Below are 27,810 nucleotides of genomic sequence, written 5' to 3'. Positions count from 1 at the left end.
TACGGTTCTTGTTTTCTACTTTTCTGTTCATAAAAGAAAGTGAACATGCATTATGGCAATGCAATGAAATAAAACTGCTATCTTTTAGATAGAGTACGATTTTACTTGGTAAAAAATTCAATAATTTCAACTTTGGTTTCTTCATTTCAATTAAAATATGAAAATTTAGACTTTTGTGTTCAAAAATCCCAATATTGCAATTTCTATACAAGTATGTTGTTAAGGTATCATTCTCAGCACACATCAACATGGCCAAACACCATCCTTCAAAACCTCAACTTCTAGAGCCCTTTTCTTGTTTCGGCCCATAGAGTGTATTCAGAGTTTACACTTCTCTATAAGAAGGGCGTCACTATTATTTTTTCTAAATCTTGCCATACACGACATCAAATACAAGCCTCAGTGCAAATGATACCAATTCATTTTGCCTTATTAATCTAATCAATTCTTTGCGGTAACTTTTCTTTACGTTTATATCCCGGTTACAGAATGTGTATTTTGTAAAATGTTCTGGCATCAGGGATAAACTTTCAAAAGACAGTAAAATGTGTATTACTGGCAAGTTGTTCTCTGATGGCGCACCGATAATAGTGTGACTGGTTTACCTTAGCGCTGTTCAAGGTTACAGGTTTATTCCTAAATATACCTGCATGAGTGCGACATCGGACACTGCTACTTGAAATGCGGACAATTTTATCAACGTTGCATGCTTGGCTGTTGTAGCACTCTGAGTACTCTGAGTCGTGAATATGTCTTCAAGTAAACTTCACTAGCAGTCGCCTACCAAGCTGTATTTTCCTCATTCTTGAATGAGTAAGTTTTACATGTAAAAGCATAATCTAAAAATGCGGAGAAATGTTTATTTTTGCATAATAATGAGAGAACAATAATGTCAATAGTGAACAACCCATGGTCAAACTATCGCACTACGTTCAAACATGATTTTGTAAAATTCTGCGGTTTCTTCTGGATAAGTTGGACCTCTTTACGTAGACTTTGAAGTGACAGACTTAAAAAAGATGGAAAAAATTACATATGAAGTCACTGTATCCAAGGACTAAATCTTTATGAGTTCAATGTTGTTTTAGAGGCTGTGAATTTTCTCAGGAATGATGACGTTCGGTTCGATCCTCTGGGTGTTCCATGGACGTCCGTCGTGTGATGGCGCTCTTCATCACTACTTTTAGCATCAATAGTTGAATGTTTCAATGTATGTTTGATTTGAAGATGCGGAACTTCGTTAGCATTGACATCGTTCTGCTCTGTGTCTTTGGTTTCATCGGAAATAACTTCTTCCTTGACAAGAACTGGCACACAGCCGACAACTTTGTTTAACAAATCTGCTGCTGTTTTCACGCTATCAATAGTTGATGATTCATAATGACGGGCGACATGTTTCATCTTATCAATGTCCGTATTCGATGTCGGCGTCAGAACATTGCTACAACACACAGCACTTATCAACAGACCAATGCTTACAAGATCCAACCGAATCTGTAAAAGAACCGATGTGGAAATTATTGGTTTAACGTGATTTGCAGACGTCTGCAACACGTACATAAGTATTGTAATTATAAAGTCAATTGAGTCAATTCTTTTTGGCTCGAATCATTTCTTAAAAGAACAGTCTAAGCTGGAAATAGTCTGTAACGATACCAATGTCATCGCCAAGGACATCGTTAATTATTTGGGTGCCGATCTGGATCAAACACTATCAGGAGAGAGTATGGCCACACAAATAATTCAGAAGGCAAACATTCGTCTTAAGTTTTTGTTTCGCAAACGTCACTTTTTGGACAGGAAAACACGTATACTTCTTGCCAACAGTCTCATTAATTGTCTTTTTGATTATGCCTGTGCCTACTGGTATCAAGGTTTGAAGGTTGTCAGTAAACATAGACTACAAACAACACAAATAAAATAATAAGGTCTGTTCTAGATATGCACCCAAGGGAACATATTGGGCCAGCTCACTTTGAAAAACTTGGGTTGCTTTGTGTAGAGCAAAGAGTGTCGTATCTGAAACTGAATCTCATGCATAAAATAATAAGGGGTCAAGCTCCATCCTACCTAGCGTCAAATTTTATTACCAGACAGAATGTACACAATTATAATACACGTTCTGGCAATAACTCAGTTTTTATCCCTGGAGGAGCTAAATTATTTCAAACAAGTTTTCAGTACTCAGCTTCGCAGTTATGGAATTGCCTTCCACGTAGTATAAGGAATATTGATTCCAATTACAATTAAAAAAAAAAAGTTAAAACGTCATTTGCAAGATTCTTATGTCGAACGTGTCAGGAGAGATTTCATTTAATCTTTAGTGTTATTTTCAGAGGGTTTTAGTCCGTTTAACTTTTTTTGAAGTGCTTGTTTTACTCTTTGTTGTCGGATTTCTCACGTTGTACTTTTTCCATTTTTTGTTAGTCTTTTGTTAATATGGACCACAGTGGAAATAAGTCTTTCGACTTTTCTGTGTAATCCATGCACAATTTTGTTCATATTGTGGTGTTTTATGTATCATTTTGTGCAAATAAATAAATAAAATAAAAAAAATAAAAAAATAAAAAAGTATCTTAGTCTCTGTAAACTCCTTGTGGCACAGAAAAAAAGTTATGATCGACATCTAAACCCTATTTTCCCCGAAAAGTTAAAATAATAGGTTAGACTCGAAATTTGAATGCACTGCGGTACAAACAAAAAACAACGTGCACAAAAACGCACCGAAATATGTGCATTTTGTACTCATTTGCACACGACGTAGGTTAGTTTGTACCTGCATCACGTGATTTATTGGGCTTGCTGAGTCTATTCCTGAGTAGAACCATCGATAGAATAAACAAAGGTCATTTCTTTTGCAAGGCAATCATCCCAGAATGTTTCAATGATGTTATTTGCAATAAATACAATTTCCGACGATCTCGTGGTATTCATACAGTTCGCATTTCTTGCAACTCCAGTGGATCATCAACAGTAAATGTTGTACAAAACTGGAAATATTCAAACTTCATTAATGATGTGCCTTTTTTGTATTTCTAAATTTTAAAGAGTAAATATTTCAGAACGGACTATGGCAAACATAGGACATGGCACGGGAGTGGTCAAACCGATAAGCTTTTATTTTAATCAGAATACAGATTTATCATCATTTTGACCAATTCATCAGGAGTATGGCTCAACATGGGAAGTAATATAAGGAAGAAATTGTAAGACAGTGAGGGGAGTGGGTATGAAATTCGTTGGATTATTGTGTAGATCAGAATCAAAGTCAGATAATGTAATATCAAAAAATTAAGATTAATATTATGTTTAGTAGGAGTTTATAGTCAGAAGATTATCAAATGAAGTACTTTTCTCTGCGTGCCAATATTTGTGTTTTCACCATTTCCTGATTACCGATTAAAATTTCGAAAATTGTAAAGTTTCATTGCTCCGTAATAAAGGTTTATCTTGTTTTGCAACACGAAATGTTCTCCAATTAATTTTCCTTAGAAGCCTAAAACCTTCTGATTAATGGATTCGATACTATACCAGACAGTTTTAGCAAGTGTTGATTAATTATTCTAAATGGTGTTTTCGCAACTTAGGAATAATTAATTTTCATGAGTGACGTTTTTACCTGGTCTTCTTCATATCTTATCTTCAATTTCTTCTCACTCAAGATATTCACAATTTTCATGACGATTCCAGATTTGTAAATTTTTCTGGCGAAATCTTCCGATTCACAGCAAGGAATCCGAATACTGCGACACACTTCACGATAGAGTGACCACTTCTCAGCGTCGCTGTCTACGTTGACATGCACCGGATCCAACAGCTTTAAGTAACATTCAATAACAATGGTTCTGTTGATGAACAAACCAACTCCAAACGACCAGATTTGTCAAGTATTTCAGTTTCAAAGATATCTGCCATTGCGGATAGTATATAGCGACTAAGTATGCCATCATTTTGGTAAAGTTGTAAAATTTCAAGGTCGACAACGTGTTCCTTCAGTTGGTGTTTTCTAAGCTGCAATTCCTCGCGTCTAATCTTCTCTTGGATCAGCCAATTTTCCAATCGTTCAGAAACGTTGGATTCCTTCACATCAGATTTACGGTTGTCTTTTTGGAACAGAACTTTACCTGACAGACAGAATGAATAAAATAAACAGTGAGTTAACCAGAGATTGCTTGTTCATCATTTACAGGCAGTTCAGGTACGCTTTTTGTCAGAACTGACACCAAATGTATGGAGACATCATCTGGGACTGGGGAATTTTTCAATAAAAAATTGTCACAGGGACCAAAGCAGAAAACTACGTATTTACATACGAGAAAGGGAAATACTTTAAAAAAAAAAGAAAACCTTGTTTTTGAAATCACAAGGCCACTTGAAAGGTTTGCTAAGGGATGGAATTTGATTCTGGGGAAGACCGAAGGGAATGGAATGGCAACAATTTTTTCACCCATTCCGGCAGAAATATTTTATAAAGGTTACCCTGAAAAAATTGTTTTGTCAAAGCAACAACAAAAACTGTAGTGGCATTGAATAAGAAATAGTGATAAAAAATCAGCAAACGTTACAGTTGCTTGCCTTTAACATTGAGTTTTGTGAAAATAAGTATATCTTTGCATATGCACATCACTGACTGTACTTCAAAGTTACACAACCTTCAGAGATGAATTCAGAGATAAATTTAGTTAAGTCAATGTCCCTGCTTGATGTATAGCACATGGCTTTAGAAAATGCATCAGGGGATGACTGATCTTAACAATGCTGGCAACCCTTTCCTTGTATTTTCCTTCAATCTATCAACGCATAATATGATATAGTATTGCTAACTTTTGAAATGAACAGGGTTGGTGTTCAGTGTGTGAGTACATCATGCAGGCCTTCCCAAAACAGATCTCCACACTTTTTGATTATTTTACCTCTATACCTTTCTGCGATTTCCTATAAATTTTTGTTTTTATTTTTAAAATAACAGTTTTGCAGTTAAACCTACATACCAGGGAAAAACCTCGAGCTACAGTACTGCAGCCAGGGACAGTCTTTGAAATTTTGTGTAACCCCGTGCCAACCATAATGAATTTGAGTAACCACCCTCTCTAACTCAGAAATTTTGACTGACCCCTCCCCTCTCCACTTAAAAAAGTTCAATACCGATACATGTATTTGTAAAATTTACATAAAATACAGCAATAGTATTTTATCTTTCAAATTCTGGCGTACCCTGCTAGATTATCATCGGTTACCTCATGAAGGTTGAAAAATTTATCTTGAACTTCCAAGCGAGTTTATTTATTTATTTGAATTTCAAAATTAAAAACTGGAAAATTCGTCAGGTGTTGGCAACTTTGACCGCTCCGGCGGACCTTTTTTTTGGAGGTCTGGCTGTCCAAAAATGCCCCCGTACGGCCGAGTACTCGACACCTTCCTTTTAGGGACAGCATTTTCAGGTATAGAAGACTGTAGTATTTAAACAATGGAGGTACCCTATAGGTTATTTTCTCTAGTACAAATTTTTGTAGGGACACCCCTAATTTTATCCTTGGTTTTGAAAGAGTGTGGATGAAATATTGCTTGAGGAAAGCGAGATCAAATGTTGAAGTCTTTCATTGAGGCGAATACTACCTTAAAGTCTCCCCGCCTCTGGATTTACATTTTGAATTTAAAATACCGGTAAATCTTGGGTAATTTTTAATTTGTCGGACGGTGACCGCCAATTTGTATTTTTGATTTCGACAGAGTATGGCTGAAATATTCCTTAAGAAAAGCTTGAGCTAAAAGTTTAAGTCTTTCATGAAGGCGCATACTACCTATAAGCTTAAGTTTCCCTGCCTCTGAAGCTACAATTTGATATGAAAACATCGGTAAATCTTTGGTAATTTATATTTTCTGTGGTAAAAAAGTTTGACCGATGACCTCAAATTTTGATGTTTGATTTGGTCAGAGTATGGTTGAAATTATTGCTTGAGGAAAGCTTGAGCTAAAGCTTAAGTCTTTCAATGAGGCGCATAAGCTTACTAGGCGGCGGTATCTTGAGAAATGATCAATTACAGATTGGTCTTGATAGAGAATTTACTTATTTCAATTTAAGAGAAAAAAAATGGAAAATTCTGCCAATTTTTGCAACTTCGACTGCTCCGGAGGACTTTTTTGGTGTCGTGATTGTCAAAAACACCCCCACACGGCCATTTTCTGAAGCTAACCAAACAATGGCGGTATCCTATACTTGGTTTTCAGGTATAGGGTACCGTAGTGTTTAAACAATGGAGGTAGCCTATACGTGGTTTTCTCTAGTACAAATATTTGCACAGTGACCCCCAATTTTTATTTTTGGTTTTGAAAAGTATGGGTGAAATTTTGCTTGAGGAAAGCTAGATGAAAAGTTTAAGTCTTTCATTGAGGTGCATACTACCTTAAAGTTTACCTGCCTCTGGAGCTGTTGTTTCAATTAAAAATATCGGTAAATCTTGGGTAATTCGAAATGTGTGTTGTACAAAAATTTGCACGGTGACCCCTAATTTTTCTCTTTGTTTTTGACAGATTATTGTTGAAATATCGCTTGAGGAAAGCTTTAAGTATTTCATTGAGGTGCATACAACTTTACAGCTTACCTGCTTCTGGATCCGGTTTGCCCAATAATTGACCGGTTTGGCGGCTGTATGTTGAGAAATGGTCAGTTACATGCTTGAATTACAGCTTGATCTTCAAAGCGAGTCATTTATTTGAATTTCAAGAGAAAAAACTGGAAATTCGGCAGATTTTGGCAACTTTGACTGCTCAGGCGGACTTTTTTGGTGTTGATGTCCATAAACGCCCCACACGGCCGATGGTCGACTCTGCTTCCTTGAATGGACAGAATTTTCTGAAGCTAACCAATCTGTAGCTAGCCAAAACACGGAGGTACTCTGTATTTGGTTTTCAGGTATAGCGTACAGGAGTGTTTAAACAATGGAGAAACCGTGATATATGTAGTTGTCAGGTATAGAGTACTTAAGTGTTCAAATAATGGAGGTACACTATATGTGGTTTTCTCTTGTAAAAACATTTGCACGGTGACCCCAATTTTTTTATTTTTTATTTTGACAGAGTATGGCTGAAATATTGCTTGAGGAAAGCCTGAGCCGAATTTTAAGGCTTTAATTAAGGGTATTGTTACAGACTAAATTTTCTTTGGCTTATTGATATTGATTTTGTAATTTCGGAATCTGTACAAAGGTCAGTGAACGAGACGGCTGAACTTTCCAAGTCTGTGTAAGGGTTAATGATCATTACGAATTTTCCTTCATCTTGTTTAAAACTCCGTTGTCAGGGACATTCAATGTATTTGCGTCATTGATACCTAAGTATCAAGGATACAGGTAGAAACTTGTACTAGTGACATCTATTGTCAAGGCAGTAGAGTGAATTCGTATCATCAATACCAGACAGGACCCTGGGACGATTACATAAGGGAATGTTGTATAACGATGATGTCACTTATGCAGATTATGTAAAATTTTATATGATCAGTGTCCTATCAGAGAAAGTTTAGTATTTCTTGAAGGGAAGAATATTTTAATTATTTGAACCAATCAAGAAATACTAGTCGATTAGCGATTGGAGGCTTAACTAATTTAATCTAATTAGGATGCTACAATTTCTTTTAAAACCAGATATGAACTGTAAATGCTCACGTGTTTCATTATATATTGAAGTTATGTGTAAATTTGAACCGTTGCCACATGTTTGCAACTTCATTGAAATTATTATGATCAACATAATGAACAATAATCACTGCCGATTAATTCTAAAAGGTCATGAAGTATACAAATATGTAATTGGCTGAAATAAAAATATTAAAGTTATTTGACTGCTCTTATTGTATCACCACTATATATAGCAAGTGTAATTACCGTTGGCCAAGTCCTTCAAGCCATATATGCCGAGCTGTGAAAGCTCATTAGATATGCAAGTTATAAATTGGCTGACATGAAAATGTGAAATGACATCGATATTGTTTTAACCTAGTACCTGGTATAATCATCAATGTACATAGCATGTTTTGCCAACTTTGCAGTAAATCTCGGTATATATCCCTAATAAGCAAAGTTCATTAAATATGTAAATTAGGAATTGGCTGAAGTAAAAATGCTTAATGATTGTCAATAATGTTGTATCATGGTATCTGTAATATGTGTAGCAAATTTTGTCAACTTTGGTCAAGTCAATTCAGATATATATCTCTAATTAGGAAAGATCATTAAATATGTAAATTAGGAATTGGCTGAAGAGAAAATGCTTAATGACTTTCAATAATGTTGTATTATAGTGTCTTTAATGTACATAGCAAGTTTCATCAATTTTGATCAAGTCAATTCAGATAAATATCCCTAATTATGAAAATTCATTTAATATTCAAATTAGGTTTTGGCTGAAGTAAAAATGTCTTTTGACTTTCAATAATGTTATATCACAATATCTTTGATGTATCGAGCAAGTTTCAACAACTACATTCAAGTTAATTCAGATATATATCCCTAATTGGGAAAGTTCATCAAATATGCAAATTCAGAATTGGCTGAAGTAAAAATGCTTAATGACTTTCAAAAATGTTGTATCATAGTGGCTTCAATACATGTAGCAAGTTTCATCAACTTTGGTCCAGTCATTTCAAATATATATCCCTAATTAACAAAGTTCATGAAATATGCAAATTAGGAATTGGCTGAAGTTAAAACGCTTAATGACTTTCAATAATGTTAAATCATAGTATCTTTAATATACATACCAAGTTTGGTTAATTTTGATTGAGTCAAATCAGACATATATCCCTAGTTATGAAAGTTCATTAAATATGCAAATTAGCTTTTATCTTTCATGTCATCCCTTAATGGTTCCCACTGCTGATATATCTTGGTGTGATCAACATTTGTAGCAAATCTCATCAAATTGTGTGTAGTCCTTTTTAATGTATATGCGTTTTTTTCTAAAATCATTAATTATGCAAATGAGCAAAAAGTATGCAAGCCACACCCACCAAAAACTAATCAGTTCTTGCCATTTACTAACTGAATATATGTACCAGATTTGATTCTGATCTGATGAGCCGTTTTTGAGATATCGGACCAACAGACAGACAGACAGACAGACAGACACACAGACACACAGACGGACAGACAGACAGACAGACAGACAGACATCGCTGCGACATATGCCCACGTGTGTAAACACGTGAGCAAAAAAGGGATAATCACCCACTATCGTCAGTCGGAGATAGCTGGGCATCTGATGTGTAAACTTTACACTTCAGATAATAAACCACCATCATTGATATCCAACAACTCTGTGAGTCTCTACTCTGTCAAAGATCTCGAAGTACCTCTCAGCAGTGAGTACGCTCCTTAGACCGGCGAGATAAGACTATAACAGTATACTACCTTAAAGTTTACCTGTCTCCGTAGCTACAGTTTGAATTGAAAATATCTGTAAATCTTGTGGAATTGTAATTTCGGTAGTACAAAAATTTGCACTGTGACCCCCAATTTTTGTTTTTGTTTTTGACAGAGTATTGTTGAAATGTTGCTTGAGGAAAGCTTAAGCTCAAGTTTAAGTCTTTCTTTGAGACGCATACTACCTTAAAGCTTACCTACCCCTGGAGGTTCTTTACCCGATAATTGATCTGCTTGGTGGCTGTATGTAGCGAACAGGTGAATTACATGCTTGAAATACAGCTTGAACTTCAAACCGAGTTTATTCATTTGAATTTCAAGAGAAAAAATAAAATTCGGTCGACTTCGGCAACTTTGAGTGCTCCGGCAGACCTTGCTTTTTTGTTGAGATGCCCAAAAACGCCTCCACACGGCCGAGTACACGACTCTGCTCTCTTGAAGGGACAGCATTTTCTGAAGCTAACCAAAACAAAAGTGCACTTGGTTTTCAGGTATAGATTACCGGAGTGTTTAAACAATTGAGATAGCCTATACTTTGTTTTCTCTAGTACAAATATTTGCGAATTAAACCCCAATTTTTATTATTGGTTTTGAAAGAGTTTGGGTGAATATTTGCTTAAGGAAAGTAGATCAAAAGTTTAAGTCTTTGATTGGGGCGCACACAACATTAAAATTTACCTGCCTCTGGAGCAGCAGTTTGAATTGAAAATATCAGTAAATCATGGGTAATTTTGATATCTGTAATACAAAAAATTGCACGTTAACTTCCAATCTTGATTTTTGACGTGGACAGAGTATGGTTAAAATACTTGCTTGAGGAAATCAAGCTAAAGGTCAAGTTTTTCATTGAGGTGCATACTACCTTAAAGTTTACCTCCCTCTGGAGGCTTTGTACTCAATATTGACCTGCTGGGAGGCTGTATGTTGAGAAATGGTCAATAACATGCTTGAATTAAATCTTGAACTTCGCGTTTAATTATTTTGAATTTCAAGAGAAAAAACGGAAAAATTATTTTCTGTAGCCTGACGATGACAGGTTGTAGGTAGTGTGTTTAACAGTAGGAAGGTAAAATTTGGTAAACGCACATGGTATTTCTGAAACCGTGACAAAATGTTCAGTGTCGCCGGATAGGTTGTTCAGAGTGCATATAATTTAATTTTCCAGGTGAAAGTTCATGAAAAGAGGCCTAGCATTTGAGAAACGGACGTCAGTATCGAAGGTATACAATTTTCATTCGAGACAAATAAACCAAGATCATTCGTATTTTCATTTTTTTCCAAAGCTCATGTCTTTGTAAGCACGTCGGCGTCCATTGCCTCCATTGTATGCATGAGTACCTTTCCGCGTTAGGCACATCTCGGAGATACCTGTGGATCCATAGCTGTGGTGTTTTCAGACGGGATTCCTGCCTTTTATGGGCTGATTTTGAAATAGAAGCCATAAAAAGTTAAAATCAGCCCGTTAAGGCAGGAATCCCGCTGAAAACAATACAGCTATGGACCACAGCTTCGTCTTGAGAGTGCGAACAGAGCATGCTACAAGCTCGCTCTCTGAAACAGTCATTCCACAGTGATTGCAGGGAAACGCCCACCACCTAGCTGGGGAGTTAATGATAGTAAATTTTCCTTAAGTTTGTTCTGATTGTGATGTACTGATGATAAAAAGATTATTAAATTAGCATAGAAATCAATCATGCAACTTTTCTTCCGTATTTTCTTGTTGACCGACAGCTTGCAGATATTCTGGTGCCCTAACATTTATTTAGTTCGAACAGGTTTTTTATCTAACTTGTGAATAGTTGTAAAAAAGTCCAATAAAGATTTTCCTCACTGGTTTTGTGGCAGAAACAACGACAATGGTTTCACTTATCAAATCACGAATCCCTGTCAAGGGAGCGAAATGTGACGGTACATTAACACTGGAGGAGTGTCCTGGGAGCGTCTGGGCTTTGTGTATAGCGCCCTCAATGTTGAATTATTTGAAACGCTTTCGATCATACATCAAATCTTGTATATAAACTTGAGAGCTTGAGTTTCTGATTCAGTTTTAAGCCATGACACTAAGATACGATATTTTTAGCTCCAATGAAAAATGGAGTGGTACAGAATATGAAAATACATAAATAGGAAACTCTAATAATGATTTAACAATGCTATCATCCAGAACTTTGCAAGTAATTATCAATATGCTTGGAAAAATGTGACTGTCATTATTCTACTTTTTCAGCTTCCACATTTTCTCATTCAGGCATAGATTAATTGAAAGCTCATGATCTTGTATTGGCCTGTATAAGCTTTCATAAAGAGTAAAATTGTTTTGTTCAGTAAGTTTAAAACTTATGTCTAGCATTACATGCCAATAAATACTTCCAGTATAGCAGTGGACATTTGTATATCATCAGCTTTGTACAGAGAAATAGACAAACATCCTTTTGACCAGACTTGATGGTGACTGATGTAATATTTGTTTATATTATTTTGCAAGAAATGGTGAATTTGGCAAATTGTCTTGTCTTGTTTTGTTATGATTGAAGATGATCTAACAGTGGAAACAGTTTTTATGTCATTGATGTTGGTGTTACACTAGACAATATCAGTTACGGAAGAATATATTCAGGCTGTTTTCTCAAACACTTCTGGATGAGACCTGATTCCAGCAATATAAAATGTTCAAATTGTGAACTTTTGATTGAGAAACCCCATCCCCTAAAACAATGTCAGGAAATTGACAGTTAAGAGCCTCAGTTGTTTTGTTGGTTTGACCTTTCACAAAAGAGTCAACAACAGGTTGAGTGAGTGCTTTGCAACTCTGCCGAACAAGAATCTACCAGAGCAGTACACATTGTAATATTGAGAATACAGACAGTAATGGTGACATTAATGACATACGCACCAGATTGTAGAGTCTAGAATGGTGGGGGACCTGACAAATTGTAAACTCTGTGGCCTGTTATTTGTTTTGTACACAATCAGATAAAACACAATCCTAATTAATACACACAAAAGACTGACAAGACTCAACCACTTTCTCTGGAACTTGTGCCTGCAAGATCCAATAGCTGATTTTTTTCCCCCGGTATTTTGTTATTTCTGTAAAAGTAGTTTTTTTTCAACTCAACAAATCATATCAGACTCCTCAGTATTCAACAGGGTACATGTGTTCCATGCCCAATGTCAGTGAGGGTAACTGAATTTTATTCCACACTGAATTCATTTGTCAACAATAACATTGTATAGTGCACACCATAGATGTTTGTATGACTAATATACTTTTATTCCAACTTACTTTTTGGAGAAGTGTTTTTTTAGTCCCCACGGACACCGTCCGGGGTACTTATAGGTTTGGTCATGTCCGTGCGTCCGTCCGTGCGTCCGTGTGTGCGTGCGTGTGTGCGTGCGTGCGTCTGTGCGTCCGTCCGTTCACGCAGATATCTCATAGACGCCTGGAGCGATTTTGTTCAAACTTGGTTCAAGGATAGTACCCTACCTCATACAGATGCACGTCGATTTGTTTCACAATGCGATCAAATTTGGCCATGTTAGAGGACTTTTTAGTTTTCACCTCCATAGACCCCCATGTATAAGGCAGTCCATAGATTCCCATGTATAAGCACAGGCGACCCATAAAGTATTACTGAGATTTTCACACTAGTTTTCACCTCCATAGACCCCCATGTATAAGGCAGTCCATAGATTCCCATGTATAAGCACAGGCGACCCATAAAGTATTACTGAGATTTTCACACTGTTTTCTCTATCATTTTCTCTCCTTTCTTCATGCTCTCACTGATCGGAGTAAATAAAATAAATGGTTTATTAGTCCCACGGACACCGTCCGGGGCGACTTATAGGTTTGGTCATGTCTGTGCGTCCGTCCGTCCGTCTGTGCGTGCGTCCGTCCGTCCGTTCACGCAGATATCTCAGAGACGCCTGGAGCGATTTCGTTCAAACTTAGTACAAGGATAGTACCATACCTCATACAGATGCACGTCGATTTGTTTCACAATGCAATCAAATTTGGCCGTGGTAGAGGACTTTTTAGTTTCACCTCCATAGACTCCCATGTATAAGGCAGACCATAGACTCCCATGTATAAGGCAGACCATAGACTCCTATGTATAAGGCAGTCCATAGACTCCCATGTATAAGGCAGTCCATAGACTCCCATGTATAAGGCAGTCCATAAACTCCCATGTATAAGGCAGTCCATAGACTCCCATGTATAAGGAAGTCCATAGACTCCCATGTATAAGGCAGTCCATAGACTCCCATCTATAAGGCAGTACATAGGCTCCCATGTATAAGGCCAAGATAAATAAAAATTTAGTTTCTCATCGTATTCATATTGCAAAAAGGATGCAGTGACACAGTTTTTAGTCCCCACAGATAAAGTCCAGGGGGCTCATAGATTGGGTCATGTCAGTCCATGAGTCCATCCGTTCACGCAGATATCTCAGACACTTTGAAAAAATGTCATGTGACCTTGGTGACCTTTGACCTCGAATATACATATTTGTCCATAACTCAGTAACCACAAGTGGTAAACCTTTCATATATGGTATGATGGGACACCCTATGACGCCACATATTGTACCTCATTAATTATGTGCATATCTAATTTTGAGCAAGCCAATAGAGCTAGAGGTCTGATTTTTGGTATATATGGATAACTTAGCAATACAATTTTTTTGACAAAATGTCACGTGACCTTGGTGACCTTTAACCTCAAATATACATATTTGTCCATAACTCAGTAATCACTAATGCTACACCCTTCATATTTGGTGTGATGGGGACACCTTATGACACCACATATTGTACCTCATTAATTATGTGCATATCTAATTTTGAGCGAGCCAATAGAGCCAGAGGTCTGATTTTTGGTATGTAGGGATAACTTAGCAATACAATTTTTTTGACAAAATGTCAAGTGATCTCAATGACCTTTGACCTCAAATATACATATTTGTGCATAACTCAGTAACCACAAGTGCTACACTCTTCATATTTGGTATGATGGGACACCTTATGACGCCACATATTGTACCTCGTTAATTATGCGCATATGTAATTTTGAGCGAGCCAAAAGAGCTAGAGGTCTGATTTTTGGTATATAGGGATAACTTAGCAATACAATTATTTTGAAATAATGTAATGTGACCTCAATGACCTTTGACCTCAAATATACATATTTGTCCAAAACTCAGTAACCACAAATGCTACACCCTTCATATTTGGTATGATGGGACAACTTATGACGCCACATATTGTACCTCATTAATTATGCACATATCTAATTTTGAGTGAGCGAATAGAGCTAGAGGTCTGATTTTTGGTATATAGGCATAACTTAGCAATACAATTTTTTTGACAAAATGTCACGTGACCTTGGTGACCTTTGACCTCAAATATACATATTTGTCCATAACTCAGTAACCACAAGTGCTACACCCTTCATATATGGTATGATGGGACACCTTATGACGCCACATATTGTTCCTCATTAATTATGTGCATATCTAATTTTGAGCAAGCCAATAGAGCTAGAGGTCTGATTTTTGGTATGTAGGGATAACTTAGCAATACAATTTTTTTGACAAAATGTCACGTGACCTCGGTGACCTTTGACCCCAAATATACATATTTGTCCATAACTCAGGAACCACAAGTGCTACACCCTTCACATTTGGTATGATGGGACACCTTATGTCGCCACATATTGTACCTGATTCATTATGTGCATATCTAATTTTGAACAAGCCAATAGAGGTAAATGTATGATTTTTAGTATATAGGGATAGACTATAGGATAGAAATTTTTTGACAAAATGTCATGTGACCTCGATAACCTTTTACCTAAAATACACGATTATGTCAATAAATAAGTAACCACAAGTGCTATGTCCTTTATATTTAGTAGGATGGGAGACCTTATGACAACACATGCCTTACCTCGTTAATTATGCCCATATATAATTGTGGGCAAGCCAATAGAGCTAGAGGTCTGAATTTTGGCATATATGGATTAATTAGCAATACAATGTTTTTTTTTCAAATGTCACGTGACCTTGATGACCTTAGACCTTGAATATGCATATATATGCATAACTCAGTAATCACAAGTTCTTTACGCTTCAATTTTGATAGGATAATAGACCTTAAGATGTCACATCTTGTACCTCATTTATTATGCACATATGTATTTCTTGGCTGGCCAATACAGCTAGAGGTTTGATCTTTTTTCCCGATTTAGAACCAGAACTTAGACATGCCTCTTGTTTCAAATTGGGAACAATGACATAGACCTATGTGTCCATAGATCTGAACATATACACTTTAGTGATACTTCTTAATGACCTCATTTCCCTGCCCCCTCAAGACTAATACTCCTATTACAAGTGGGGACTATGTCATTGTCAATGACTTGTTATGAAGCAAATTGTACATTGTCATATTACCATAAATTCCTTTTAACAAAATACAAAAATATTTGTCACTTTTAATGTTGCATTTTGGTACTGAGGTTGACCCTTTTTCAGAAATTAATGCTTTATTTATAATATTAATTAGAGGAAAGAGAAACCAAACCGACAAATAATAGAAGTACTTTTGTACATCCTGGTTAGACCTGAGAAAATCATTCTTCCTCAGGATTTGCTTTTGAAAAGCTAAAGAGGCTGTGAGCAAAATTTTTTATTTATTTCCTTTTGACTAGTGACATTGTAACCCATGACTTGGATTCTAGATTTTACAAACTGTTCATAGAGGCATCACATATACAGGTAGTGTTGACATAATAAATTCTGAACATTTCCACATGGTCCAACATTAAAACAAAAACACTGTAAAAATATACATGACATTATTCCATATAAGTTGCAATACAGAACTACTTATGTGCTATAACTTCAAATACATTTCCAAATTGGCTAAAGTTGAAGCAATGTTATTCACACAAAATCACATACAGTCAAACCTGTGTATAGTGGTCATGCAAGGGATCAAGAAAAAGTGATCACTTTCTATAGAAGGTGTGTGGCATTAGTGTAGGTGGTGTGCTGAGTGAGAAATTTAAGAACAGATAACACAGTAACAATGTCAAAAACCATAAATCTATAATATATAGATGTATTTTCGGTAAGAGTCATTTTGCAGTCATAAAATCAGATCATATAGACCCATTTCTTGCTTTCTATTCTAATCATTTTTGGTGGATGTCATTCAAAGTCAGATATGCTGACCATTTATACACTAGTTTTGATCCAAATTGGAGCAATTCCATGTAACCAATGACCACATAACAGAGGTGGCAGGTTCTGTAGAGGGCCTTTCACATGTAAATACCACTGCTGTGTGCAAGGTAACCCACTCTAAAGAGTGACAGCTCTGTAAGGATGATCGGTCTGTAAGGGTGATCGGTCTGTAAGATTTGACCACAGGGGGCTCGTTCTCCTTGTTTATTTGTGTCTGTGTTTGTTTGTGTGTATTTGTTTGTGTTTGTTTATTTGTTATTTTTAATAAAATAACAGCGAAAAGCTATTTTGTTAATATTTGTCAATAAAGAGCAGTTTATTTATTTATTTATTTGTTTGTTTGTTTGTTGATATGTATTTCCGATGGTTAGGGTTAGGCTTAAGTTAGGGTTAGGGTTAGGGTTAGGCTTAAGTTAGGGTTAGGGTTAGGGTCAGGGTTAGACTTCACTGACCCTAACTTAAGACTAACCCTAACCCTAACCCTAACTTAAGCCTAACCCTAAGCCTAACCCTAACCCTAACTTAAGCCTAACCCTAACCCTAACCATCGGAAATACATATCAACAAACAAACAAACAAACAAACATATAAAACGTTTATTGACAAATATTAACAAAATAGCTTTTCGTTGTTAATTTATTAAAAATAACAAACAAACACAAACAAATACACATAAACAAACACAGACACAAATAAACAAGGAGAACGAGCTCCCTGTGATTTGACTCTATGAGTTCACTAATTGATAGTTTATTAGCATGCACCTTCAGCCACAAAACTAGTGTTTGATTCTCTGCAGAACCTACATTTGACAGTGAAAATTTTATGATCAAGAATGTCTATTACATAATCAAGATGTTATCAGATTTAAGTTTGCATCTACATTGATGAGTATTTGTTGAGTATTTGGTTCCAGCAGATATGACTGTTCAAGCACAAACATGACTCAGTAGTGTTCTAAAGACTATGTATGCAAACAATAATATGTTCACATGATAATTCAATAACAATATACTTGATTTCACAAATAATGCTACAAATATAGCAAAAATTTTAATGTGTAAATGAGTTGTAGTTATTCAATGACAACAATAAGAAATTAGATAGAAATACTCTAATATTAAATTTTTATGTTAAAAATAAAGGAAAAATATAATGATAAATGATTATAGAAAAAAAGTAGTTATCTTAAAAGATAAGCTCTTGAATAAATCCTTGACTGAATCTAAAAATGTTGAACTGATGGACAGACTACGGTACAGGGGAAAGAAATCAGTCCCCTGGGGTGGGGAGGGAAGGGATTTTTGTGCCTTGGTTTACTTTATTTGATTTTATTAATTTTGACTGTGATATTTCAAATAAAGAGTTCAACTCCAAACCGTCTGACTGCTTTCTTTATTACTACAAGTTATTTTAGTAATTTTGACTGTGGTATTTCAAATAAAGATTTCAACTCCAAACCGTCTGACTGATTTCTTTATTACTACAAGTCCATATCTCCGCTCAAATCTGTGTATAAATCACTGTAATTGCTCCGAAAACATTGCCAACTTGCTAACCCGCTGTCCGTACAGCCGTCCCACACGCAGTTTGATAGTGCATGAATGGTGTACATCATTGACTCTGACATCTGTGATAGCTCTAGTTACAATGTTGTAAGATTGACCAGTGACCTGACTCTGGACAGGGTGACCAGGCTCAACCATGTAGTTTTGGGTCTCTTCTGGGATCATCAGGTGGAATCCATAGCAACACAGCTGGACCTTGGTGTTCATCAAGTCTTTATGGAATGTTTTCAAAATGTCTGGAAAAGGAGAGATAAATGAAAAAAAGGATTTAGTTTCTGAACATTCAAGATGAATACAGAGGTGATGGTAATTACCCATGGATCAATTTCTTGATTTTAGTCACACTACTAATTGTACTGATTCCCCATCAATTAATAAAGACAAAAGGTATGTTCATTATATCTGTAAATCAACCACTGTTTCTCGTTCTACTCCCGATTTGAAATCATATTGAAATACCTATATGTTGAAATTGTCAACACAGCTTGTACGTGTGCAATGTCCCATGTTGATGCTGAACATTCAATTCTATGTATAACTTGAAATTCATTTGTCAAAAAGAAAGTTTCATCTTGTAAACGATACAATGTGATGTCAAGTTTACAACATTTTGGTATACTTTAAGTGACAGAAGAAAGAAAAGTTCTTGTTTTCAAGACTATAATTGAACAAAATATTGAAAAATGTATAGATTTTTATTAAAATAATGTGTCCCAACCTTTGACACTGATCATTTTTCCATCTCGGTAAAAGTATTGTCTTTCATTCTGGTAAACATCATTTAGGTTTCACATCACAAATAACATGATCATCAAAATATTTATGAAGGCATTACTCAAGGGATCTCTTGACTCTGACATTTGAGAAAATTGAAATAGTCTTTTAATGATAGAAAGTTGAAATGATCTACAGTGAGGTTATACTCAAAGTTTGGTGTGTGACTTACCAGAATATAATTTACATTATTCATACGGATCATTCTTGATGTTATAAAGACATGGTGATTTTGTTGGTTTACAATTTGTCGATGCATTGGTGGGTTTGTGACCGCACTCAATGATGGCTGCTCTCATATCATTAGTAGAACGGCCAGCTCTAATTCGTAGAATTACAAATCATAAACAAAATATTTATTGAGAAAATTCTTGAAATTAGAAGCAATCATTGATTGTATGCATTTCCTTGTCCATAAATAATTTCTACAATGTTATTGTGCTCTCTCAAGGTGTCAACTGCTCTTGTCCTGAAAGTTTAAAATAAGTAAAATATTTGGAATTTCAACAATGCAAATCCTCCCTCCCTTTCAAAGTGTGTTTAATCAACTGCTGGTAACTCTAGCATGCAGTTCAAGCCTTTCATTTGAAAATTAACAAAATATCAGTACAGTACACTTTTTCTAAAACTGAATTAATAACATTCTACACTATTTTTTTGCATCAGTGGGTGTTTAAGGTATCTAAACTGAAAGACTTAAACTTCTGCTTTTAAATCTGTCCTTTCTGAAAATGCAAAAAATAGTGATAATATCACTGTTCGCTCCCATATAGTTATCAAAACAAGCCAACAATTGTATGAAACATGGACATACATACATACAGACTGACACACTCACACTGGCACAGAGTGATGACATTGACCCCCAAGTGTGCCTTGGCCCATGGAGAGTGATAAAGATATAACAAACAGCTGAATGTAATGATAAAAATAGTTAAGTAAAGGCCTACAGGCACTGAGGGTGAATATGTTACAGCAATTCGATTAGTTTCTTTTCCTTTTCTACTTCTGTGATAACTTTTAAGACAATCAATCTGTAAGGCAGTTTATGTATTGACAAATATGTTATCTTTTACAAGCACATAGCAAACTGTTCTTGATTTTTCATTTACAATATTTGACATAGATTGAAATACAAAACATGCAACCAATGCACCATTTTACCCATACACCAGATACATGGAGAGATTTCAACATACAACCATTAAGTCAGAAACCCTACAGGTAAAAGTAAACATTGTTTTCTTCCACATCTGGATAACTTACAAACTTAACCAATTACACAAGGATGATGACACAAGAGATAAAGTTAAGAAATTTAACTGTGGTGAACTTGACTATTCCTTTCAAATCCTTACATAACTTGACATCTTAAACTAAAATACACAGCATGGTAAATTGCACGCAAAAATAAATTGGGGGATGGACCATTTGATAAGGGGTGGGGGGTGTCTGGAAGATTGATGAGGTACATTAAAGGCAGGGGGAGCCTATAAATACCCCTATCTCCCTGGGGATTCATAATCCAACATGAGTGGCACATGGTAACAACGTCAACGAATGCTCCCGAAAATCTGGATCTTTCAACAACCATGGTGTAAATTAAGCACTGTTCCAACATATTACGTTTTGTGAATACTTGTGGCATCACCCTGTTGGCGAAAATTCTCTCATTTTTTCCATTTTAAGTTGATTTTTTTGCCAAAACTGCTTCGATGCTGTGTTCGAAGCGTCCAACGAACAAAAGATGAAAGCATTCAAACAGCTGCCAATCACGAGGGGACGCGCAAAGGTGCAAACGATCAAACATTTTTGTGTACATCGGATCGATTACGATGTCAACAATGAACAAGTCATCGTTGATGACACAGTCCCCACTTGTTAATGGGTACATTGATTACATGTCCTCAGAGAGGATAGAGTCCTCTTCATTAATTAGGTTGTGATAAAAATACTTTGATAGAGATGGCGCTCAATGGCCAAGAATGAGATCCATGGTGATGAAAACATAAAACCAATTTAGGCACCATCCTAAAGTTCATAAAATGAGTCAACTAGGAATTAATCAACAGGATGTTGCAAAACATTTTGCATACAATCCTAACACTTAACAGATTATCACTGGTACCATATTTCATAAAGTTTGATGCAGTATTTACAAAACTATGAGATCAACATCTGTATCAAGTTTCATCAAATTTGACGTTGTATTAATTTGTGCTATATCACTCTAATTAGGTAAGTCCATTACTTATGCAATTACAAATTAATTAAAATGACACTGATAAATGTCTTTTTCAATGTTAAAGCAATGTGAGCTTAACATCTGCACAAAGTTTCATGAATTTGATGTAGTATTTCTTGACATATTAGCCTACTTACGAAACTTCAATAATTGACATGTTACTGCTACATGACGTGAAACAAATTGACGAGCATATGTATGAAATAGGTCAATGTCCTTGTACCAACTTTGAATGATACTGGTGGAAATATGTCTGAGTTACGGCTCTGTACATTAGAAAACTGTAACAAAATCACCACCATGCAGCGATATTTGATCTTACTGTTTAAAAAATCAACAAGTATATCAATGTTCATGTACCAACTTTGGATAAGATCAGTTGAGACTTGCCAGAGTTATGGCTCTCAACATGAAACAACCATAACAAAATTGCTACCATGTGGCCATATTGGACCATCTCGTGAAACCAATCCACATACATACAGATAAATAAATCAATGTCCTTGTACCAACTTTGAATAAATTCACTTGATACATGTCTGAGTTATGGTTCCAGACATGAAAAAATCGGGAAAAAAATGGCCACAAGGCGGCCATATTGGATTGTATCACAAAACAAATCAATGTGCATATGCATGACATAAGTCAATGTCCTTGTACAAAGTTTGCATAAAATTGGTGAATAAAATCAGTTGAGACGTGCTCAAGTTTTGGCTAAGGACATGAAATAATTGTAATGAAATGGCTGCCATGCAGCCATATTGGATCATATCATAAAACAAATTGACCTACATATGTATGACATAGGTTAATGTCCTTGTACCAACTTTGAATAAAATCGGTTGAGATATGCCTGAGTATAATGGTTCTGTACATGAAAAAATCGTAACAAAATGGCCGAATGGCAGCCATATTGGATCGTATCACATAACAAATTGACATGCATATGTATGACATTAGTCAATCTCCTTGTACCAACTTTGAATAAATTAGCTTAATACATGTGTGAGTATTATGGCTCTGTACATGAAAGCATCGTAATAAAATGGCTGCCTAGCGGCCATATTGGATCGTATCACAAAACAAATCGACGTGCATATGTATGACATTGGTCAATGTCCTTGTACCAACTTTGAATAAAATCGGTTGAAACATGTCTGAGTTATGGCTCTGTACATGAAAAAATACCGTCAATGACGCTGTACCTTCTCTAATGTGTGGCCAGGTCAGGTAATTGGTTGTTGGCATGGAGTTGTTGGTAAATAGTTGATGATGTAGGGGCATGAGGTGGGATATGGACCCAAAGAACCCAAAAGATGATTAAATACATCAATCAAAAAAATTCTAAGCTACAGTATAAACTGCCTAAAGATAGTTCAATGTGGAAAAAAGTTAAACAATTCAGAAATAAGAATTAACAGTCCAAAATAGTAATGACGCACTTCCTTACTGACCTGAGTGCATGTGAAATACACAACCTGGCATCTGTAAATTAAATGTATACCAAGTGATCATTTCCAGTCACTTTTAACTGTTTTTAATGGATTTTCCAAAGAGTCCTGTGGAAATGATGAAAAACGCTTATCTGGTCTTGTGTTTGTATAACCTCATGGCTGATAATTGTCATAGTATTGAAAAAAAATTGAAAGTGAAGAAATTACTGTTTTTAATAGGCATATTTTCCTTGAAATACATGACCGTGTAAAGAATATATGCTAAAAGTGTTTAAGAGCAAATGTCTTTTCAAAAAATAATTTTATCTGTGACGAAAGGTTCTTTATTCTTTGAGTTTACAAATTCAAACATTGCAATTTGTTCAATCATCTTGTGCAGTGCAAAATTTATAAAATGACTGAAAAACAAAAAAAATTGGCAGAATTACAGTCTTTATGATGTAAATTATGGGTTGACATCACGATAACTGTTAATCTGTTTGAAGTACCATATACTATAATTTAAAAAAGAAAAATTCATGCAGAAACGGTAAAATATATTGTCAGCAATGTAGTGTTAATTTTGACTTTACATCAAAATATGCCTTTGCTGGATACCAAATATATAGGGCGAAATATCAGCCATGTTCAGCAAAATCCACACAACAGCATTGATCCTTTTCTAATTTGATTTGATTTGCTTATGTTATCCTTGTATGACAGTCAGTACAATATGGAACTTGAACACAACACAGTGAATAAGTATGCTGTAAATGAAATGGTGTGGCTGCATCCACATGCAGCAATAGGAGTGCCTTGTCTCTCACCCCTCATTTCCAACCTGTCCCATCCCTGAAAAAATAGTTTGGTCTCATATTTATAATGTTAATAATTTCTGTATTTGTTAAAATGTGCGCATCTCAAAAACTTTTGATCGTAAACATTTTCATTGTTTTTTATAGCTGACCAATCAGTTAACCTGTTTATTTTGAATATTTGCGCATTTTTCCTCAGTATTTGACATTTTCTGAATACCTTCTTATTCAGTTTGTCATTTCTAAAAGTTTAAATGCTCCATTGTGTGGTCAAGCTTTCCACAAGCATCAAATGTGGTACTTCATATAGGAGGGTCTGCCTCTAGAGGGCGGGCATCATGAACACTCCTGTGTTTGTTGGTTAATTCCTCCACGTAAACTTCTGATTGTACTGTAAACATTGAACATGGCCGACGTCCGATTTTCCTGTCTAAAACTTTCACTCATTTTCGTTCATATGACTCTGAAACTCCAGGAAACGATTGGGAAGAAAGGGTTATCTTGAAATATTGAGGTAGTCGCCGATATTTTGCAAAATTAAATGAGAAAAAATGCAAGGAAAATGCCGACAGGCTTACACAATTACAGTTTTCAGACTCGGAGGCATATGATCATCTCTGCAGATTATGCAACTGGCCCAGATCACGTGAGGCCATGAGGGGATATCCACGCAACTCAGTACCAAACACTAGCGCTCACAAGAGTAAGCAAAAGCAAAGGGAGTACCCCTAACGTCAGCTCAGTAGTCTGTAATAGATTGTAGTCAACTAAGAAACCTTGGAGAAAGGCTTAACACTGTGGCTATGCCGCTAAGTCCCTTTTGATTTTTGTCATAGCTCAAAATAGTTCTCCAGCATCTCAACCTGAGCCATGAACACCCCCACCAGTTTATGATATGACCCATCACAATGGCATGACGTCAACGGATCTTGACAGACGGAAGTCTTGACAGACGGAAGTTCTTGACAGCAGCATATTGGTTTTCAACTCTAATACCTTCTCTGTCTATAAATAGACACGAGAAGGTAAAAAATTGTAATAAAATGGCCGCCTGGCAGCCATACTGGATCATATCACAAAACAAATTGACGTGCATATGTATGACATTGGTCAATGTCCTTGTACCAGCTTTGAATACAATCTGTTGAGATATGCCTGAGTTATTGCTCTGTACATGAAAAAATTGTAATAAAATGGCCGACTGGCGGCCATATTGGCTCCTATCACAAAACAAATTGACATGCATATCTATGACATTGGTCAATGTCCTTGTACCAACTTTGAATAAAATCAGTTGAAACATGTCTGAGTTATGGCTCTGTACATGAAAAAATCGTAATAAAATGGCCGCCTGGCGGCCATATTGGATCGCATCACAAAACAAATCGACGTGCATCTGTATGACATATGAAGTAATCCTTGTACCAAGTTTGAATGAAATCACTCCCTGCATCTCTGAGATATCTGCGTGAACGGACGGACGCACGGACGCACGGACGCACGGACGCACGCACGGACGCACGCACGCACATGACCAAACCTATAAGTCCCCCGGACGGTGTCCGTAGGGACTAATAAACGATTCTTACTACTGAACGAAAAAAACTTGACCAACGGTTACTGAACACGCGCCTCAATGAATTCAGACACAAACGGACTACTTCATGGTTTCAAGCAGATTGCCTCTCCTTTTGTTCGTGATATGTGTACCTGTAGGCCTATGAATGGGTGATGTTTTTGTTGACCTGCAGTACGATATTTTACGATAGATCGCCTTTGGAAGTATGTTGTGGCATAGCCCTGCGTACGATGACGTGTATTCCGGCGTTATACGGCCTCCCACCACAGCTCTGCTGATTACCATGGATCCATGCATGGACAAAACCGGCAACATGCGGATCCAATTTGGACGGAGCACGAAAAACTACTTTCTAACTGTTTTCCGCCGAAATCAACTCGATTCCGATCTACATGTATGCAGCCTACCCAAACCACTCAACCGCTCACAGACTGCGAAAAAAAATGCTCTCGTGACATCCAAAACCGTTGTTTGCTCGCGATGCACAGTCAATGGCTCATGCAGTGGACGGGCATTGGATACGTTCATGCCACGATTACATGTATACAGGTGCCCATGAGCTTCATTATTTCCTGTCGGGTCGGGGCGATGAAACTAAATCGTGATTGATTCATCTCTGTCGGATTTGACCAAAAAGAGACACTTGACATAGATTATAGCATCAAATGTTGACCGTTCAGACTGAAACATGATAAAAGATCTGAAGATCGCCGTGATCGGTGATGTCGTTCTTCTCTATACGTTTTTCTGAGCTAGTTTTTTACTAAATTGTTCGAGTATTAGCTGACGTTTTTTTGAAAACTTAATCAACTTTTCTTTCCCAACCAGGGCACAACATTACCTTTTTTACTTTCATGGTAACCTAGGATGAATTAAATCGCAGATTAATAGACTCTTAAGGTCCTTCTCTATTGTCTGTGACTGATTTTGCTATCTCCATATCGATATTGCGTTCGCACTCGGGTGTCTTGAAACTTACGTCATTCACTGAAATAGTTTTCGGACAAACTCAAGAAATTCGACAACTACTAACGAATAGTCGGCAAAATTTACAGAGACAAGCAATAATAATTATGGTCACTTTACCGTCTTTTTTACCATTTTTGCCATCTTTAGATAAGCGGACTTGGTTTGACGGAAGCAGTATATAACGATCTGAGTTCCCATATTTTTACCCTACCGTGCGAGTGTAGTATTCGAATGAGTGAGATCATAATCTTACGCTGTTCCGAGTGGTCTGGAGATTTTTTATAATATACAATAAATTGACCTTATCAAAATTATTGTTTTACATTGCTTGGATATTGATACTTTTTCCGTACGTTTTGACTGTTGATTTGAAGTCTTTTGATTCTCCATTGGCAGCAGCACATGTACGGTTACAACCGCCATGTGATGACCAGAGTGTGATTGTAAAGTTGTCGGGAAGTTGTTCAGAAGAAAAATCATTTTGTATTTAGAGGCTTCAGTTCGGGATTTTTCAAGATAAACAAATCATTATACATTTCCTACGTCTTTGAAACGGGGATTACGGTAATGTGATGAATGTGATGAAAATTTTGTGAACGTCTTTGCAATGTGTTCCCACGATGAGTGTGAACTGATTCTTTGTTAGTAAAAATCGTCAGAAATGGTCCAGTGACCGTGATAAAATAAACACAGATGCAAAACCATTGCGAGGAAGATAGTAAGAAATTCACATTGCAATATTTGCTGTCGTATTCCTCAGCAGGAATAATCAATTTTTACACGTTGTGTATAAGATCAGCAAGCAGGTGTTCGGCGGTCAATTGCTTCTATCATAATGATCTTGATCGCAGCTATTTGGCGAGAAGACAGCGGGTACTTATAATCTCGCAAAATTATTGATATCATGTCTTTGTGTTGAAAATTTTTGATCAGAGGCAGCTCAAATCAACAGCCGTGGTATATTGGGAGTCGTGTTCTCACTGGACATAGAACTACCTGCTATCAACAGTACGTTATGTACCAACGGCAGTAACACATTGGTCGTAATCTGTTAATTCTGCCCCGCCGTTTGTACAGTCCAGAAATTTCAAAGCTAGATTTTTTCACCCTGACATATAATACAGCGACCTTGCACTATGATCATTCCACTGTTTCTGTTGGGGTTTGTTGGGGTTTTAATTTGCTCCGTGGCCCCGGTAAGATTTTTTCAATACGATACAAAGTTTGAAATTTTTCAAGGTAAATTTAGTATATTCCCAGTTTGTGGGGTAAAGTTTTCTGGAGTGAAAGTTGAGTTGACGCTGATAGAGTAGACGTCGAGCCCGGCACAGTTGACTGGGACCCGGTCGGTTTGGGGTCGTTTAGTCCAGAAACCTGCAGCAGAGTTCTGTATGATCACCGTTCGGCATTTGGGTGATTTTTGGTCAAGGTAATGCAGTAACAATGTACGCCAGATTTTTTGTGTTGTTTTTGTCACAACTGTCATGTGCGTATACGGACGGTTTTCGATTAAAAACAGTAGTAATATCCAGTGCTCGTAAATGCGTGCAAAATTATTCAGTGACTGTTACGACAGCAGTCGTAAATACGACTAGGATTTACCACTACGTAACAACTGTAAACAACCGCATCAACAGTCCATACGAAAATTTTGTGCTGAATCGAGGGAGATAACAATTGCGGTAGAAAAGGTCAGTCCATCATCCGTCAAAGTTGTTGATCGAAAAATCTTCACTGAGCGCCAACTACATGAGT

At 36.4% G+C, this 27,810-nt stretch overlaps 1 protein-coding gene and 1 long non-coding RNA gene across 2 annotated transcripts in view; both read right to left on the bottom strand.

Annotated features, from left to right (window-relative positions):
* Positions 1 to 1,029: 1,029 nt before the first annotated feature.
* Positions 1,030 to 3,822, bottom strand: LOC139142667 (uncharacterized). Its single transcript, XM_070712723.1, has 2 exons — positions 3,620 to 3,822; positions 1,030 to 1,494 (listed from the first exon to the last, which is right to left on the bottom strand). The coding sequence occupies exons 1-2, from the start codon at positions 3,677 to 3,679 to the stop codon at positions 1,066 to 1,068; spliced, it is 489 nt and encodes a 162-aa protein (XP_070568824.1). The 5' UTR covers positions 3,680 to 3,822; the 3' UTR covers positions 1,030 to 1,065.
* A 56-nt stretch (positions 3,823 to 3,878) lies between these two features.
* LOC139142721 (uncharacterized) overlaps positions 3,879 to 27,810 on the bottom strand; it is a 104,506-nt gene continuing 80,574 nt past the window's right edge. The window contains exon 3 of the long non-coding RNA XR_011554463.1: positions 3,879 to 4,124. This is a non-coding gene — a long non-coding RNA (uncharacterized lncRNA). The remainder of the gene's footprint in view (positions 4,125 to 27,810) is intronic.

Source organism: Ptychodera flava, chromosome 1, assembly GCF_041260155.1.
Source record: "Ptychodera flava strain L36383 chromosome 1, AS_Pfla_20210202, whole genome shotgun sequence".
Classification (NCBI taxonomy): Eukaryota; Metazoa; Hemichordata; class Enteropneusta; family Ptychoderidae; genus Ptychodera; species Ptychodera flava.
The sequence above is the reverse complement of the archived record's forward strand: the minus strand, read 5'-3'. Positions and strand labels throughout refer to the sequence as shown.